Genomic DNA, 16,831 nt, shown 5'->3' with positions numbered 1-16,831 from the left:
CAAGTGAGCTTTGTTAGGCAGAATTTGCTCCTTAATCCAAATCTTCTAATCATGTCTCTCAATCTGGATCCAAACTACATGCATGCTTGCTTAAGTTTAAAAATCTTACCTGCCATTTTACATGTTCTTAAACTAATATTCCTGTGGAAAGCCCATTTGAAAAGAACCTTAATCAAATAGAAACCTTATTGTTCTCAACCCTTCCAAGGTCAGCAGGAGATACATTTTAAAGCTCAAGCTAAAATGGTTTGGGGTTTGGGGGGGGGTGGGGGGTGTTTTGGGTTTGAGTGGCTAACCTTATTGCTTAGCATTTACAGTTGCTTCAGAAAATTCTGTGTTAAGGTTTTTATTATAGTGAAACTGGGAATATATCATTCCTGAAAGAGCCAAGATTCAGTGCTTCAAAGTCTCTATCTGTACAGTAGATATTGCACGGGCAGCAACATGGGTATTCCCTGAACATCTTAATTTCCAAAAGTGCAACTTCAGACAACAATAAATTCTAACTCCTGAAAACATAGCCAAACCAATTTATTTTGTGATCAACAAGCTACATGTAATCTAGAGTCTGTAAATCAGATTTTATAAAGTGACACCAGCCAACTGGTTCCCATATCAGGGGACACCAGCTGATCTTTAACTCTAATAATACAAGCGATATAAATGAGGAAAAAAGAAAAGGTGGCATACTTGAGATAAGACACTAATTAAAAGCTCATTTCCTTTGGAATTAGCAGTGAGCTTTCTTTAGAAGGATCTCATTACCATGCATTTTATCTGTCACCTCCAATATTTCAAATTCAATATTAACATTTAAAACACAGCCGAGAAGCTATGTGCGGTTTTCAAGCAAACTTTGTTAAATATTAGCTAGATCATTACAAAGTCTTTCTTTCGTGCCACAGGTTTGCGCACTGCTTCACCCAGATTAAAAGCAAGTGCCGAGGCTCATCTATAGCTCTGTCGGCAAGTACGGCACAAAATTCGGCGGTGAGAAGGGATTAAAAAGCCAGCAGCCCGCTTGTCACACACAGAGGAGGTGCCATGTTCTAGTGCCAACAAGACACTGTGAAGAGGCAGGAAGCAAAAAGGATGCCAAGAGGAGAAGATGAGGTGAAAAAAACAGAAACAAAAGCTGCAACTGCAGAGCACGGAGGGGGCAGTCAAGAAAATAGCGAGTGCCGATAGGAAATCAAATTTACATTTTGGTCTAGAAACGCTAAGTGAAAATCCAGCATAACTACAGAAATGCTAAATTTGCGTTAGGCTTACTTGTGTGAGCAAATAGTCCACAAATACGAGTGTTTATTCCCCAAATTTTATTTAGGAACATCAGAATTTTAGCATTAGGGAAAAAAAGGAAAATCACGAAACGGCAATACTGTAAAAGGGGAACATCTTCTGACATTTTAGGTCTGTAGCACAAGGATAAACTGATGAGTCAACTTGCTTTGAAAAACCAGCAGAAATTAGATCTTAAAGTTTTGACTGCGGCTCAGACATGAAAGCTAGGTCATTAAAAACATACCCAAATACTAAAGTAACCAGTTTAAGAAACACCGCAAGTAGATGCCTTTTAATCTTACAGCTCAATTAAATGTTCAGAGAAAGAGAATTACTTTAAATGTAGTCTCAGTGAAATCTAACTTATTATCTCCCTTTTCTTGCCAAAAGAGCAGAGATCCTGAACAGAGAGAAGAAAACCACCAAAGACCATTAGGCAAAAAAACCACAAAGCAGCAGTCTGGATTATCACCTGCTCATGCTACAACGGCACCATAGGCAACCATTGCTACTCCTGCCAAATATTATTGGGGCAGGGGGTTTTGGGGGGTTTGTTTTACACATTTTACCTATTTCTCTGCAGCAGTCACCCAAGACCTCTTGTTTACTGCAGCATATGCACTAGCCAGGGCGACTAGTGCACCTCTTGTTTTTCCAGCTGGAGTAGCATTATAGACTCCGCATTACAAATGGGAGTGCTATTGTTAAAGAATCAATTGGACAATGAAAGAGCTAAGGACACTTGTCTTACAGAAAATTACTGTCAAATGCTGCCAGACCCAGCTTTCCCTCTTTCTGGGCCACCAGCCAGATACTAATCATTTCAGGTCCCTACTAATTTTTAGCTGTGTAACACGCTGCGTGATACAAAAGGGGCAGCTTCGTCCAGGCTGTGCTATAGGATACTTTTATTGATTATTAAAAAAAAAAGAAATAGCTACCATCCCAAATGTAGACAGTGACATTATTACCTCATGAAAAGTTAAAGGACTTCCCAAGGCACCACCTGAAGGGACACGTGCCAGGATCTCCTTATTAAAGCAAGTCTTCCTACCTTATTAGAGCACAATGTCAAAAGCCATTCCACAAGCCGGGCAGACAAAACAGTCGTGGCAGTTACATCGTATCTTGGTAAGAAGAGATTTGCTTTTTTAAAAAGGTACAAAGAGCACCTGGAAAATCGAGATGCCTCTGACCTCAATTATATTTATCGATCACCAACTGTATCAGAAGGGTTAGCTGTTCACTGAAGGGAAAACAATGCCTTTAAGTAAACAAAGTGCAACAGTTCACCTAGATTTCACAACTATGCCAAAGAACATCTTATTAGGGCAAGATGCCTCTACAGATATATCAAATATTGTTAAGGCTTGTTATAACTGGCCAAGTTTAGAAGCACACAACGTCCTTAAAATCCTTTCCTGCTTGGCCAGCTCTAACTAGGAGAGCTATTAACTACTAGCAACTCCTGTATCTAATGGAACAAGCCAAAAGGCTCAAGTTCCTAATTGTCAAAAGAATAAAAAAAAAAAAACACCAACAAAAAAACCCCCAACAAACCCAAAACACTCTCACACTTTTTGGGCTGCACTCCCCTGAAGCCAACAAACATCATGTGGAAGAACTGGAAAAATCACACTCCTGTTTGTACACTGATCCTCTTCCACTACCTGGGAAGCTGTGAGGTATTTGCCTTTGCAACATTAAAATTTTGCCTAAAGGCAGAATATATTAGCTAAAACTTTGCATTATAATACTACTATCATGCATCCTTCTTATGCTTCTCAGAACGGGCAGAAGCAGCCCACGGACGCTCAAACCTATCTGCAACTACAGCACAAGCACATCTTATTTGTGTTCTCATGACTTTGCCTTAAAATAAAATGCCCAAAATCTCTTTCATTATGAGGCATTTTCCACAGTTTCATGCACAAGGTCTGCAGCAGCTGATCTGTATGTTGTACTCTGAAAGAAGCCACAGTACACATGATCCCAGAACATACTGTCCTCATCATCCAAGTACTCACCTGCACTCATTCTAGCTCTTACAAAAACCATGGATATTATTTTAATTTTCCCCTTCCCAGACAGCACGTTGATCAGGTTTTCTCCTCTTCACGCTGTTCAGGTGGGTATGAATTCCAGAAGGCAAAATAAAGAGCACATATAGGCTAGGTCTCTTTCAATTCAGTCCCGTTAAGGAGGGTGACTGTTCCTGTACTAACATACCTCCAGCACAAAACCCACTTAGCTGCGGCCTTCCTAACAAAGCTGATTTCATCTTGTTACACCTGCTACAGCACTCGCTTGGAGTGCGCAGCGATCCTTCGCGTAAATAGGTTTACAGGTAGCTGTTACTTTGCTGATTCCAGAAGCACCGGGAAACCTGCTGTTTGCTGGTACTGAAGCAGTTTCAGAGCTTGATTTGGCAAAGTCTGATGCACCTCCAGTTCCTAGTGAAAAACTAAAGAATAAGAAAGTATTCCGAGTTGAGTTTAGCTTTATGGGCACCTGACTAAGCATCTCAGCCTTACTGTGAGTGCCTTCCTGTTGTTTTTGTTATACCTCGACATCTCAGGTACGGACACAAATGCATGCAAAACGCCTTGATGGAGCAAAAGAGCACCCATGCCTGAGCAGGGACAACCCAGCAGCACCTGAGTGGGCCACTTCAGCATTTTCCCCAGGTATATATTCAGACAAGCTGCCTGAGCAGCGCCTGTCATTCTGTACCGGGAGTTGACGTCTGAAGATATTCACACCCCTCTTGCCTAGCAGAAGTTAGGTTATACTACGTGATTAAACACGGTTCCTTATTATTTGCTGAGCCTATCCAGATACCGTACACGCACCGTGTTGCATCTCACCAGGTAACACCCCTGCTACACAGCTTAGGCGAAGGAGGCAGCTTTGCTTCCCCTGCGAGAAACACGCCGGGTTTTACCGGGAGACCTCAGCTAGCGCAATTCCTCCTTCTAGAGTTTGGTTCACCTTGAACTGGAGGTTTTCCAGGCAGGACCCACCGCGCTGGAACCCCACCGGCTAGAAAACAGAGGGTTCCTCCGCGTATTCCTGCAAACCACAGCCCGCGCTCCTGCGTCGCCCTTCCAGGCTGAGAGAGAACTCCCAAACCCCCAGCTTGGGCCGAGCACCTCCACGCACCGAGGGCGCGGGGTGAGGCCGGCTGGCCCCAGCTCCCTCCCCCAGCCCACCCCAGCAGCCCCAGGCCGCTGCGCGACACAACCCACCCTTCGGAGAGCCCCAGGGCTGCCGCTGCCGGCTCCGAGGCTGCCGTTACCGGCCACCCGCTGAGGGAAGAGGGGGCCTCGGGGGGGCCCGCCTGGGGCTGAGGAGGGGCGCGGGGCCGCGCCGCCTCCGGAGGGGCCGAGAGAGGCCTCCCGGGGGGAAGCGGAGGGGTGCCGAGACCCCGCGGGGCGGAGAAGCCGCGGCCGGGGGTACCGAGCGGCGGGAGGCCGGGCCGGTTCCTACCTGCGGGGGCGCGGGCCTCGCTGGCGGCGGAACCCCAGCGCCGGGGAGGCGGGGGCGCACGGAGGGGCCGCGCCGCGTCCCGCCCCGCCTTCCCGCCGCGCCGCCAATGGGAGGGCGGGGGGCGGGGCGCGCCGAATGCCCTGGCCAATAGGCGCGCGGGGCGCGGGCCGCGCGGCGCGCCGTGACAGCGGCGCCGGCGGGGCGGGGAGCCGGCGGGGCGGGAGGGGCCGCTGCACCGGGGACACCGGCCCCGCGGCGGGGCCGGGGCAGCTCCCGCCCCGCCCCTCCCCTCCCATCCCCACGGCGGGCAGCCCCCCCTATGCTGCCCCCGCTCCGTTCCCCCTCAGCCACGGCCTCACTCCACCCCGTTCCAGCCACCGGCGCGCCCTTACCTGCGCGGTGCCGCCGACATGGGTGGCGGGCGGGGCGGGGCGGCGGGACCTCCCGGAGAAGGGCAGCGCACAGCGGCCGCGGCCGAACCCCAGCGCCGGGGGCGGGGGGGGGGGGGGAGAGGGGGGAGCGCGGGGGCGAACGGGAGGCCCGGCCCCGCCCCTACTTCCCGCGAGAACGGCGGGTGTGGGCGGGGCCTGCCGCCAGCCAATGGACTGCGCGGGATCGGGAAGGCGGGCCTACCGGGTGGGAGACGCTGCCTATTGGCTGCGCGGCGCCCCGCCCCTTGGCAGCGCGCACGTGGCGGCATGGCGGCCGCGGTGGCGGCGGCCTGCTGGGCTGTTCTCCGTGTGACTGGGGTGGGGGCTTTAATTAAAATAACCTGTGAGGGTTTGCCGTTGTTTTCCTTTTAATTAAAATAGTCTGTAAGGGTTTTAGCGATCCTGTAGGTGGAGCTATGAATTCTCTCCCTCAGGCCTGGCAGGTTTGCAGCTGCACCGTGGTTTCCCAACCAGTCGCAAACGTCACCTTTTACAAATGTTACTGGACTTTTTTTGTGTAGTTCTCTCTTGAAGTAAACGTAATTCCTTACTACATGAACTAAATTTTACCTGTTTCTGCTCAGCGTGCAGAAATCACCGCCTTGACCCACTGCTGTGACATTTGATGACGTGTTAGTTAGTGTGCCGCTCTCCTTCGTGTTCTCAGAGATAACCCATGCCAGAGGCTTCCTTCCCGAAATAAAACTCCTCATCCCTGTGCAGGCAACAGATGCCAAATTTCCCTTCAGCCACTTTTAGTTTTTGCCTGCAGCTTCTGTACAGCTGTATTGCTTAGTGCCAGCAGCACTTGGCCATCCAAAGGCTGGATCCTGCCCCGGTGGGTTTGCACAGCCTTCCTTGCATGCTGCTTCTTGCAAAACCCTCGTTTGCATTTTGCAGCCTTGCTCCCTCTGCTCCTGCCCTCGGGGCAGGGGTTTGCTGCCCCACTCCCTTTCCCCTGCACCCATGCTCTGGCCCCCAGGGCTGCCTTTCCCCTAAGCTCAACCACCAGCTCCAAAAAGCCTTTGCCTGCTGTTGGGGCTCTGACAACGCAGGCAAGATCTCGGAGCAGGGAGACGAAGCTGCTCTGGGAGCAGCACGGTGCTCTCGGGCGCACGGGCAGAGCACGGGGCCCTTTGCGTGTCCCAGCTGCACAGGCTGGATTGACCTTCCCAGCCCTGTTTGTGCACCGGTTGCACGGAGGTGCCAGGCACGGGGATTCGCCCCACATCATCCAAGCCCACCGGCCTCCAGGTCTTTTATACCACTACAGACTTCCCGTGCTAAAATCCAGGTTTAGGGAGCTCCAGCTGGAAATGGTGGATTGACCTTCCACTGATTTTAAATTAACCAAGTAAGAAGAGACTCAGTGAGTGTCTTAATTACAGCGTTATCTTCATTACTCATCAGCACACCTGGGAAGGCATTTACTCGAGGCGAGGACTCGGCATTGCCGCGCCACCTTCACCACTTCGCCCTGCAGTTGCAAAGCACGATCCTTCGGTCTGATCTTAACCTTCTCCACTGCAAGTAAAAGATTGCCCCAGCACGCGGTGTGCGAGGTCTGGGAAACAAGCAGCAGTGGAAGGGGGGTGCATGTGTCACTTGGTGTGTTACTGGGGTGCACTTAAGTTAGCAAGACTGTCTATAAAAAGTGCAGAACCAGATGCTGACCTTCGGTTATGTTGCAGGAGCTGCTGAAGGTTGTGTGCTGCGGGGACCTCTCAAACGTTGGGACTCTGGTGGCTTTGCAAAGCAGGAATAGTCTTAAAAGAATTATTCTTTTAGCTTGGCCCAGAGATTGTTTCCATGGCAATAAACACACATACGCTCCCCACTCCTTTGTCTAAGTTATTCGTTAGTCTTATTTGTCACACACTATGAAAACAAAATCATAGGGTAAAATGCAAAGAGATTTTAAGATAATGAAAGGTTATTGCCTTCCACTGTTCCTCTTTGTGCACAGAGGGAGCGTGCAACCAGAGCCAGCCGTGCCGAGAAATTTCCATTGCAAATGAGTTCAAAATCCCACCAATGCTTTTACATACTTTGGCAGATGTAAATGTAAGGTTGAGCAGAATACATCTTTCTGTAAGAAGTTCTTGAAGTGCTGTATAGGAGGTATCGTTAAATGAAAAAAAATAAATTGACAGTTTCCTTCATTAAAATGCAATAGTAAAAATAAGGTGTCCAGGTAAAACTTCAAGGCCCCTTTCTGCCTGCCCCACACCGTCATGACGGCACGTCAGCTATCCTGGCTTGTTTAAGTGCTGTTAGGAATCAATTCAAAAGCAAATAGTGTCCTCAAAGTGTATTGCAAAGAAATATCGCAGGTGTTCTTCCAGCATGGGATAAGGGATTTCAGCAGAGGCCCCATCTACCGTAATGCATTTAAATAGAGCTTAAAGGATGCGGTTCGCATGCTAGCATGAAAAAATTTACATTGCAATTATTATCTTGTTCCCGATTAGCTGCTGTGCCCTGTCTGCGGAATCCTTTCTTTCCGCCAGCCCAATATCAAGCTCAGTTATTCTCCTTTCAGCCTCCTCCTGCACTGGGCTCTAAGCTGATGATTCATGTATTAATATGTGGTTATTAGATGACTCCTCTACCTCCACTGCTGCTATCTGTCTCTGGCAATGGAAGGAGGAAATGAATTCTTAAAACCTCAGGAACAAATAGTCCATGCATGGAGATCAATCCTGCTCTCGCTGACGTCAATGGAAACATTTCCATCGGCTTCAATAGGGGCAGAATTAGTCCTATATATCAGATATTAACTTGATTTATAACCTCGCAAAACTCCATGTAGCTGAAGGGGGAAAGCTGTATCTGTTAAAAATAACTCGTGGGAATTAAGTGACTGTCAAAGATATTTCCCTTTCAGGGGGAAAAACAACTATTGGGGCTGTTGGCTGTGAACGGGGGGCTGCCTGTGATGTGGGGAGCATCCTAGCCCTGCTCAGCTGCTGCCCAACCTCAGACCCCCAGCTCTTCAAATGGGGCTCTAACGAGTTACTGCTCTTTAATTAACTCCTCCATCTCATCCATCTCCCCTCTTGAAAGCCGGGTGGGAGGGCAGCAGGGGGGAGCATGGCCACTGACGGCTGCGGCAGAGCCTCTTGCTCCCCTGCTGCCGTGGGACAGTCCCCGACCCTCCTCTCTGCAGGGAATCCTCTGCTTTCAAAATAGTTTTTACTGCCCCAAAATAAGAGCTTAATTTAATTCTGAATTTACCTGTGGCCACACACACGGTGCATTGAAGCGGCTGTGCTGGGCATTAGCAGTGGGCAAGGAAGAAAAGCCCCAAATAACCTCTTCTTACTGCGGTGCTAGGGACAAACGGTGCCTGGGCTCACCACCCCGCATCCTGCTGGTGATGGGGATGGAAACAGCAACAGAGGGAGCACAAAAAAGCACCAGTCCCCTACCAACCCCACCTCACCCCATGGGCCATCTGCCCTGCTGCAAACAACCTGGGATGAAGCCGGTATCATCCCCTCCAGCTGCACCCGAGGAGGCGTCTAACATCTGGGTGCTGCCGCCTTAATTTGCAGGACCCCCCCCATCCTCATGTTCATGGTCCTACACCCCGTGGTCCTTCCCCTGTCCCTGGCACGCCCAGCACCCCCTGCTCCCCAGTCCCTAGCTCCACCAGTTTGGGACCAGTTGTGCTGGGGACAGTAGGGGCAGGTCACATCCCCTCCCTGTACAAAATTTCACACCCAGAGTCCCAGCTCTGGAGCATCTCCCTCCCCTGCCCTGCCAGGCAGAGGGAACAAGAAGACCCAGAAATCACCACCGGTCCTTCATTTCCCTAATTAGAAGCCACCAGCTAATGAGATATCATCCAAGCAAAATATTAGGAGTCGCGTAATAATTATATCAATGAAATCAACAACAATTTAACAGCAAAGGTTAATTACATTTATTTAAAAATCTGATAGACAAAATGACGCTCAAACAGTTGGGCAGACTAATTGAAAGCTAATGTTGCTCCTAAATTGAATTTCAAATGAATTTTACATCCATAGTTCATTTTGCTAATTTCATTCCCTGCATCCTGTAATTTGTTGGCAGTGATTGATTACTTAAGTGAATAATATCTATGTACCAGGACCACTTAGTAATAGAATATGCCAAGTGTGATCATACTGTTAATAAATACAGTTTCTTCAAGGTTTTCCTCTCTGTCTGGATTTTGGAGAAGTGGGGACACGGTGCCGGGGGAGCAAAGGGCTTTCAGCAGCCATAAGCTCCTATTTTAGTTTCTTCTTAACAACAGGTTGCAAAAACCTTCCTATGCTGATGGCAGCCACCCCTCGCAGCCCTCCAGCAGCATTGATACATGGCAGCATTTCATCACCTCTCAAATCCTCATTTTCTTTTGTCAGTGGCTGAAAATTTATACACTGAGGGTTTGTCAGGGAATATTCCGCACGGAATATCCTGTGCAAGAGGCACCACAGCCCAGGTGCCCTCAGCCAGCCCTCTCCAACCTGAAACCCAGTGCCCAGCCCCGGTCCGGCACTGTGGACCCCTGACATCCCGACACCCAGACCTCATATCCTGAGGCTCAACCATTACTCGAAACCCCATCAGCTGGAGCGGTGGCTTGGGGTAAACACAGCAGAGCCCCAACAAGCACTGCTGCCTCTTCTCGGCATCTCTGAAGCATCCGCTGCTGCAAGATGAATGCAATTATATCTTAATAAAATTTTAATACAGGGAATTATGCACTTTGCATCCAACCAACAATTAGCTGTTGCTATGCTACAGCCAGAGTGTAATCACAATAATGAAGCCAGCCAAGGGAAGGCATTAATCAGGAGGTGTATCATTATCCAACCTCACCCCCTGCCTCCCCAGCTCCTGATTCGGAGCCTCCTGTTGCTTTAACATGAAAAACAACCCCAAAACAAAGCAAACCCCAGGTTTGGAGGGAGCAGCCCCTCTCTGGGCACCATTTCCCGTCCCAGCTGTGGCTTGGTTTGGCCAAAGAGATGAAGCCGCCTGTACCCCACTGCTCCAGCTCCGTGCCCGCTCCAGCGCCAAAACCTCACAAGCGGCAGCAATCCCCCCTCCCCAACTTTCACATCTTTTAATCATTTATTCCTGGGATCCAAAGGAAACATCCGACGAACCGGAGATGCGGGGGAAAAATGGCAGCTGACGGAGCTCCTGCAGATGGAAAGGGAAGAAATTCATTAATTTTTCATCGCCGTGGCTGGGACGTGAGCAGCTCAGTATTCATCATGTCAGCAGTGACCTTGATGCTGCCTTCATCCCCCCTTGGAGAGCGTTTCCCCACCATCTGCTGAGCATCAGCCTGCCCTCCGGCGATGGAAAACACCCCGGGGTGGGAGTGAGTGCAGGCAGGCGGGTACCATTGCTGGCATGAGCAGGCAGGGAGCAGGCAGCTGAAAGCCTGCAAGATGCTTGCATGCTCCAGGGCAGCAAAACTACCTCCTGCAACCCCCTGCCCAGCACATTTCAAGCCCCGAAACGAAGAGGAGCAACCAAATTCTTCCTGATGAACCATATGCACGACTGCAAAAGGCCAGCAGTGTGCATGCTGGCAGGCAGCTTGCCAGCTGCAGAGCGGACACGCTATACGTCTCGGTGTCCCCAAACACCAACACTTTCCTCTAAAGGGAAAATAAAAATCAAAGCCCACCAGGCTTGCAAGACCCTCCTACCCTTCAAAAGCACGGCTGCATGCTTCCCATCAGGGTGGCATCCCCGTTTCTTGGGTGTTTTGTATGATTTTCCCCCCAAATCCCTCTGCTTTGGGTGCCCTGGTGCCACGATGCTCAAAAAGAGCTAAATTTGCCTTTTTTTTTTTTTTTTTTGGAGATGCTGCAGGCATCAGAGCACTTCGGCACCCTGCAATTCAGCGGGGATGCGGAATGAAAATGATTATCAGCAGACGCATAATGATTCATTCTGTTTATAATTGCTTCGAAATGTAGGGAGAGCGGGGAGATGTAATTAACTCTTCTTTATGATTGAGATGAGTGTGTTTTCCTCAGTCACGTGACACTGCCACATACAGCCACAATTTTTTTTCTGGCGTCTTTGGCAATGTGAATGCGTAGATGCATGCACGTAAATGGAGTCAGTCCGGGACCATAGCTGAAAGATGTCCCTAAACCACCATAACTCCATGTGCAGAGGGGATATTTATTTCCCTGTGAGCCCCAGGAGACTGCAGCTGTCCTGATTTTCCCTTGGATGTGGCAAGCAGGATCTTACATCATCCCCTGATTGAAACAGCCGCCTTAATTACGGTGCATGGGCTGCCACTGCGACAATGCCAGTAAACGGGCACCCTGGTCCATGCCCCAGAGGATCAGCCTACAGGTTTGGGGTCACATCCAGGCTCCGTTTCACAGTGTGGGTCTCTAGCAAAGACCCTGAATGGGTTTGGTTTTCTTGGCCAAAGCTTGGAAGGGACACGGAGCAGCGATGGGGAGTGCAGAGCTGAGGAGACTCTTTGCAGAGCGAGCTGAAGGTGGAGAATACGTTGTCAGAGGAATGAGGTGGGATGAAGAGGAAAGGGGAGCCCCTCTCCCACACTGACACTGCCAGAGGAGCTCAGTTCAGCAAGCTGCCTTACATTTCCGTCCTGCCGCTAACTGAGGCAAGAAGCCCGCATTAGCCTGGGTTAAGAAAAATTGACACTTGATTTTGGGATCTTCACCTTGTGCTGTGTGTTCGTGGGGTGCTGAGAGCTCTCTACTGTCTCTCCATCGATGCATCGTGCATCAGCCCTGGACGTAACCCACGGGGGATCATTACCCATCCCATCTATCATGCTATCTGAAGCAGATTCAACCACAGAGTTTATGTCACGGCCCCATATAAAATGATTTCTCCTCTCTGGCTCCAGATTTCACTGTATCGCTGGAGCCGATTGCACAGCCCAGCTCCTCACTGCCTCCCACATTAGCTACTGGTTCAGGCTAAGTGATAAGGTCAGTGGTCCCTGTGCCGGCATCCCAGTAGGTCTGGGATGAGGCCAGTGGAGTGGACTGACAGCATGACATAGGGGTCCTGGGTGCCACCCCAGCAAACACTGCCACCCCACTGCAGCTCACCTGCCCCGTTACCTTGTGCAGGAGGGAGCTACGGCTGGGGCTGCAAGAAAAACAAGAGCACGAAGGTGCATGTGCAAGTTTTGGGGGGTTTCTGACTTGCTCAGGTCATGCCTGGAAAAGGCAGCAGTGGGGCAGCTCCCGGCGCTGTGCTGGCACTGGGGACAAGGGGGCTCAGCCCCTGCTGCCGCCTGTGGCACCGTCCTGGGCCTCCCGCTGCATCGATGCCTTCCTGCGGCTGCCACAGCTAGGGCAAATGCAAAGGCAAACCAAGGAGCATTGGATGCAATGACCCAGGACGGGGTTGGATGCTGTGATCGGCTCTGGAAGGCAGCAGGGTCTGAGCATCAAATTCCCAACCAAAATGGCCCCAACAAGGATCTGCAGCCCGGGGCGTGCTGACGGCCGCCCCAGCCCGGCTGGGCTCCCGTGCCCCTCCAGCAGCTATGCCAATTAGGACCCATTCTGCATGGCATGAAGGCCCAGGGACTGCAAGGTGCAGGGTGCTGCACGCTCTTGTCCACTATGGGCTCCCACCGCACCGAGGGGTGCAATCCTGCCCCGCGGCACGGCTGGGTGCTCCGAGCCTTCCCAGGGCACAGGTCCCCCCGCACCCACATCGCACCCTGCCATGCCTGGCTGTGCTGGCTCTGCGGGACGGCCGGGAGCCCACCGTGCCAGCAGCGGGCTGCTCCTCCGGCTCTGGGTTAGGCTTCGCTTTCCCCACAGGCGTCCTGGCCGTCAGATGAGCGTCTCATCCACATTAATCTTTCCTTTTTATTTTTTTACACAAAAGCATCAGCGTATTGCACAGGTGGCCCATAAAAGGCCGTATAAATCAGCCGGGGATGGCAGCTTCACACGAGCCGGGTCCCCGCGGGCCACTGTTGCTCCCAGCACTGCCGGCCACGCGCGGGGACATCCCTGCACCCCGGGCCCCACTGTTTTGGAAGTCACCCCATCCCACCCGCCAGCCAGCCCCTCGGCACCACCAAAATACCCGTTTTCCAGGTGCAAAAAGAAACAAACCCCCTTCTGGTCAGCAAACCAGGGCTGAGATGGGACAGGGCAGGGGGGCGGGCTGCCAAATTATTTGTCTTTTTTGCAGAAAAATGTTGCGTGCCCTCCGGAAAGGAGCAGCCGGGGCTGCTGGGGCTGCCCCAGGGTGCGGGGCGGGCGGCGGGGCGGGCAGCGGGCTGTGGCAGGTCTGCCTCGGCCAGGGGGGCCGGGGGGGCCCAGGCCGGCGCAGCCCCGGCCCCGGGCGGCCGGCACGGCGCTGGTTGCCGAGTCTGCAGTGCCCTCCTGTGGGCACCGCTCCGCCGGCCGGGCCCCGCCGCCCGGCACCCCGCAGGGTCCTGCGGGACCCCGCTCCCCCCCCCCCGCCCCAAAGGGCTCCAGCACCCCGTCCCCTCCATCCCAAAGGGCTTCATGGCGAAGCCCCGCAAAGGGATGCAGGAGCCCGTCCCCTCCATCCCAGAGCCCCTCAAGGTGATGCAGGGCTCCGTCCCCTCCATCCCCTCCATCCCAAAGCCCCGCAAAGGGATGCAGGAGCCTGTCCCCTCCATCCCAAAGCCCCGCAAAGAGATGCAGGGCCCCATCCCCTCCATCCCAAAGCCCCGCAAGGTGATGCAGGGCTCCGTCCCCTCCATCCCCTCCATCCCAAAGCCCCGCAAAGAGATGCAGGGCTCCATCCCCTCCATCCCAAAGCCCCACAAAGGGATGCAGGACCTCATCCCCTCCATCCCAAAGCCCCGCAAAGGGATGCAGGAGCCTGTCCCCTCCATCCCAAAGCCCCGCAAAGAGATGCAGGGCTCCGTCCCCTCCATCCCCTCCATCCCAAAGCCCCGCAAAGGGATGCAGGACCTCATCCCCTCCATCCCAAAGCCCCTCAAGGTGATGCAGGGCTCCGTCCCCTCCATTCCCTCCATCCCAAAGCCCCGCAAAGGGATGCAGGAGCCTGTCCCCTCCATCCCAAAGCCCCTCAAGGTGATGCAGGGCTCCGTCCCCTCCATCCCCTCCATCCCAAAGCCCCGCAAAGGGATGCAGGGCTCCATCCCCTCCATCCCAAAGCCCTGAAAAGGGATGCAGGAGCCCATCCCCTCCATCCCAAAGCCCTGCAAAGGGATGCAGGACCTCATCCCCTCCATCCCAAAGCCCCACAAAGGGATGCAGGACCTCATCCCCTCCATCCCAAAGCCCCGCAAAGGGATGCAGGAGCCTGTCCCCTCCATCCCAAAGCCCCGCAAAGAGATGCAGGGCTCCGTCCCCTCCATCCCCTCCATCCCAAAGCCCCGCAAAGGGATGCAGGACCTCATCCCCTCCATCCCAAAGCCCCTCAAGGTGATGCAGGGCTCCGTCCCCTCCATTCCCTCCATCCCAAAGCCCCGCAAAGGGATGCAGGAGCCTGTCCCCTCCATCCCAAAGCCCCTCAAGGTGATGCAGGGCTCCGTCCCCTCCATCCCCTCCATCCCAAAGCCCCGCAAAGGGATGCAGGGCTCCATCCCCTCCATCCCAAAGCCCTGAAAAGGGATGCAGGAGCCCATCCCCTCCAGCCCAAAGCCCTGCAAAGGGATGCAGGACCTCATCCCCTCCATCCCAAAGCCCCACAAAGGGATGCAGGACCTCATCCCCTCCATCCCAAAGCCCCGCAAAGGGATGCAGGAGCCTGTCCCCTCCATCCCAAAGCCCCGCAAAGAGATGCAGGGCTCCGTCCCCTCCATCCCCTCCATCCCAAAGCCCCGCAAAGGGATGCAGGACCTCATCCCCTCCATCCCAAAGCCCCTCAAGGTGATGCAGGGCTCCGTCCCCTCCATTCCCTCCATCCCAAAGCCCCGCAAAGGGATGCAGGAGCCTGTCCCCTCCATCCCAAAGCCCCTCAAGGTGATGCAGGGCTCCGTCCCCTCCATCCCCTCCATCCCAAAGCCCCGCAAAGGGATGCAGGGCTCCATCCCCTCCATCCCAAAGCCCTGCAAAGGGATGCAGGACCTCATCCCCTCCATCCCAAAGCCCCGCAAAGGGATGCAGGACCTCATCCCCTCCATCCCAAAGCCCCGCAAAGGGATGCAGGACCTCATCCCCTCCATCCCAAAGCCCCGCAAAGGGATGCAGGAGCCTGTCCCCTCCATCCCAAAGCCCCTCAAGGTGATGCAGGGCTCCGTCCCCTCCATCCCCTCCATCCCAAAGCCCCGCAAATGGATGCAGGGCCCCATCCCCTCCATCCCAAAGCCCTGAAAAGGGATGCAGGAGCCCATCCCCTCCATCCCAAAGCCCTGCAAAGGGATGCAGGACCTCATCCCCTCCATCCCAAAGCCCCGCAAAGGGATGCAGGAGCCTGTCCCCTCCATCCCAAAGCCTCGCAAAGAGATGCAGGGCTCCGTCCCCTCCATCCCCTCCATCCCAAAGCCCCGCAAAGGGATGCAGGACCTCATCCCCTCCATCCCAAAGCCCCTCAAGGTGATGCAGGGCTCCGTCCCCTCCATTCCCTCCATCCCAAAGCCCCGCAAAGGGATGCAGGAGCCTGTCCCCTCCATCCCAAAGCCCCTCAAGGTGATGCAGGGCTCCGTCCCCTCCATCCCCTCCATCCCAAAGCCCTGAAAAGGGATGCAGGACCTCATCCCCTCCATCCCAAAGCCCCGCAAAGGGATGCAGGACCTCATCCCCTCCATCCCAAAGCCCCTCAAGGTGATGCAGGGCTCCGTCCCCTCCATTCCCTCCATCCCAAAGCCCCGCAAAGGGATGCAGGAGCCTGTCCCCTCCATCCCAAAGCCCTGCAAAGGGATGCAGGGCTCCGTCCCCTCCATCCCCTCCATCCCAAAGCCCCGCAAAGGGATGCAGGGCTCCATCCCCTCCATCCCAAAGCCCTGAAAAGGGATGCAGGACCTCATCCCCTCCATCCCAAAGCCCCGCAAAGGGATGCAGGACCTCATCCCCTCCATCCCAAAGCCCCGCAAAGGGATGCAGGGCTCCATCCCCTCCATCCCAAAGCCCTGAAAAGGGATGCAGGAGCCCATCCCCTCCATCCCAAAGCCCTGCAAAGGGATGCAGGACCTCATCCCCTCCATCCCAAAGCCCCGCAAAGGGATGCAGGACCTCATCCCCTCCATCCCAAAGCCCCGCAAAGGGATGCAGGAGCCTGTCCCCTCCATCCCAAAGCCCCGCAAAGAGATGCAGGGCTCCGTCCCCTCCATCCCCTCCATCCCAAAGCCCCGCAAATGGATGCAGGGCCCCATCCCCTCCATCCCAAAGCCCTGAAAAGGGATGCAGGAGCCCATCCCCTCCATCCCAAAGCCCTGCAAAGGGATGCAGGACCTCATCCCCTCAATCCCAAAGCCCCGCAAAGGGATGCAGGAGCCTGTCCCCTCCATCCCAAAGCCCCGCAAAGAGATGCAGGGCTCCGTCCCCTCCATCCCCTCCATCCCAAAGCCCCGCAAAGGGATGCAGGACCTCATCCCCTCCATCCCAAAGCCCCTCAAGGTGATGCAGGGCTCCGTCCCCTCCATTCCCTCCATCCCAAAGCCCCGCAAAGGGATG

At 53.7% G+C, this 16,831-nt stretch overlaps 2 protein-coding genes across 5 annotated transcripts in view; one reads left to right on the top strand and one right to left on the bottom strand.

Annotated features, from left to right (window-relative positions):
* The window catches only part of GLCE (glucuronic acid epimerase), a 55,517-nt gene extending 50,248 nt beyond the window's left edge, over window positions 1-5,269 (bottom strand). For 2 of the 4 annotated variants that reach the window (XM_069798685.1, XM_069798682.1), the window contains exon 1: window positions 5,166-5,269. The gene's annotated coding sequence lies outside the window, so the exon portion shown is untranslated. Of the gene's footprint in view, window positions 1-4,773; window positions 4,856-5,165 lie in introns of those variants that run through there. The other 2 variants (XM_069798681.1, XM_069798683.1) reach the window with 2 other exon arrangements.
* A 9,198-nt stretch (window positions 5,270-14,467) lies between these two features.
* LOC138688280 (uncharacterized) lies at window positions 14,468-14,824 on the top strand. Its single transcript, XM_069799604.1, has one exon. The coding sequence runs from the start codon at window positions 14,468-14,470 to the stop codon at window positions 14,822-14,824; it is 357 nt and encodes a 118-aa protein (XP_069655705.1).
* The last annotated feature ends 2,007 nt before the right edge of the window (window positions 14,825-16,831 follow it).

The sequence above is a fragment of the Haliaeetus albicilla genome, chromosome 12, assembly GCF_947461875.1.
Source record: "Haliaeetus albicilla chromosome 12, bHalAlb1.1, whole genome shotgun sequence".
Taxonomy (NCBI): domain Eukaryota; kingdom Metazoa; phylum Chordata; class Aves; order Accipitriformes; family Accipitridae; genus Haliaeetus; species Haliaeetus albicilla.
Note: the sequence above shows the minus strand (reverse complement) of the source record. Positions and strands in the feature narration are given on the sequence as shown.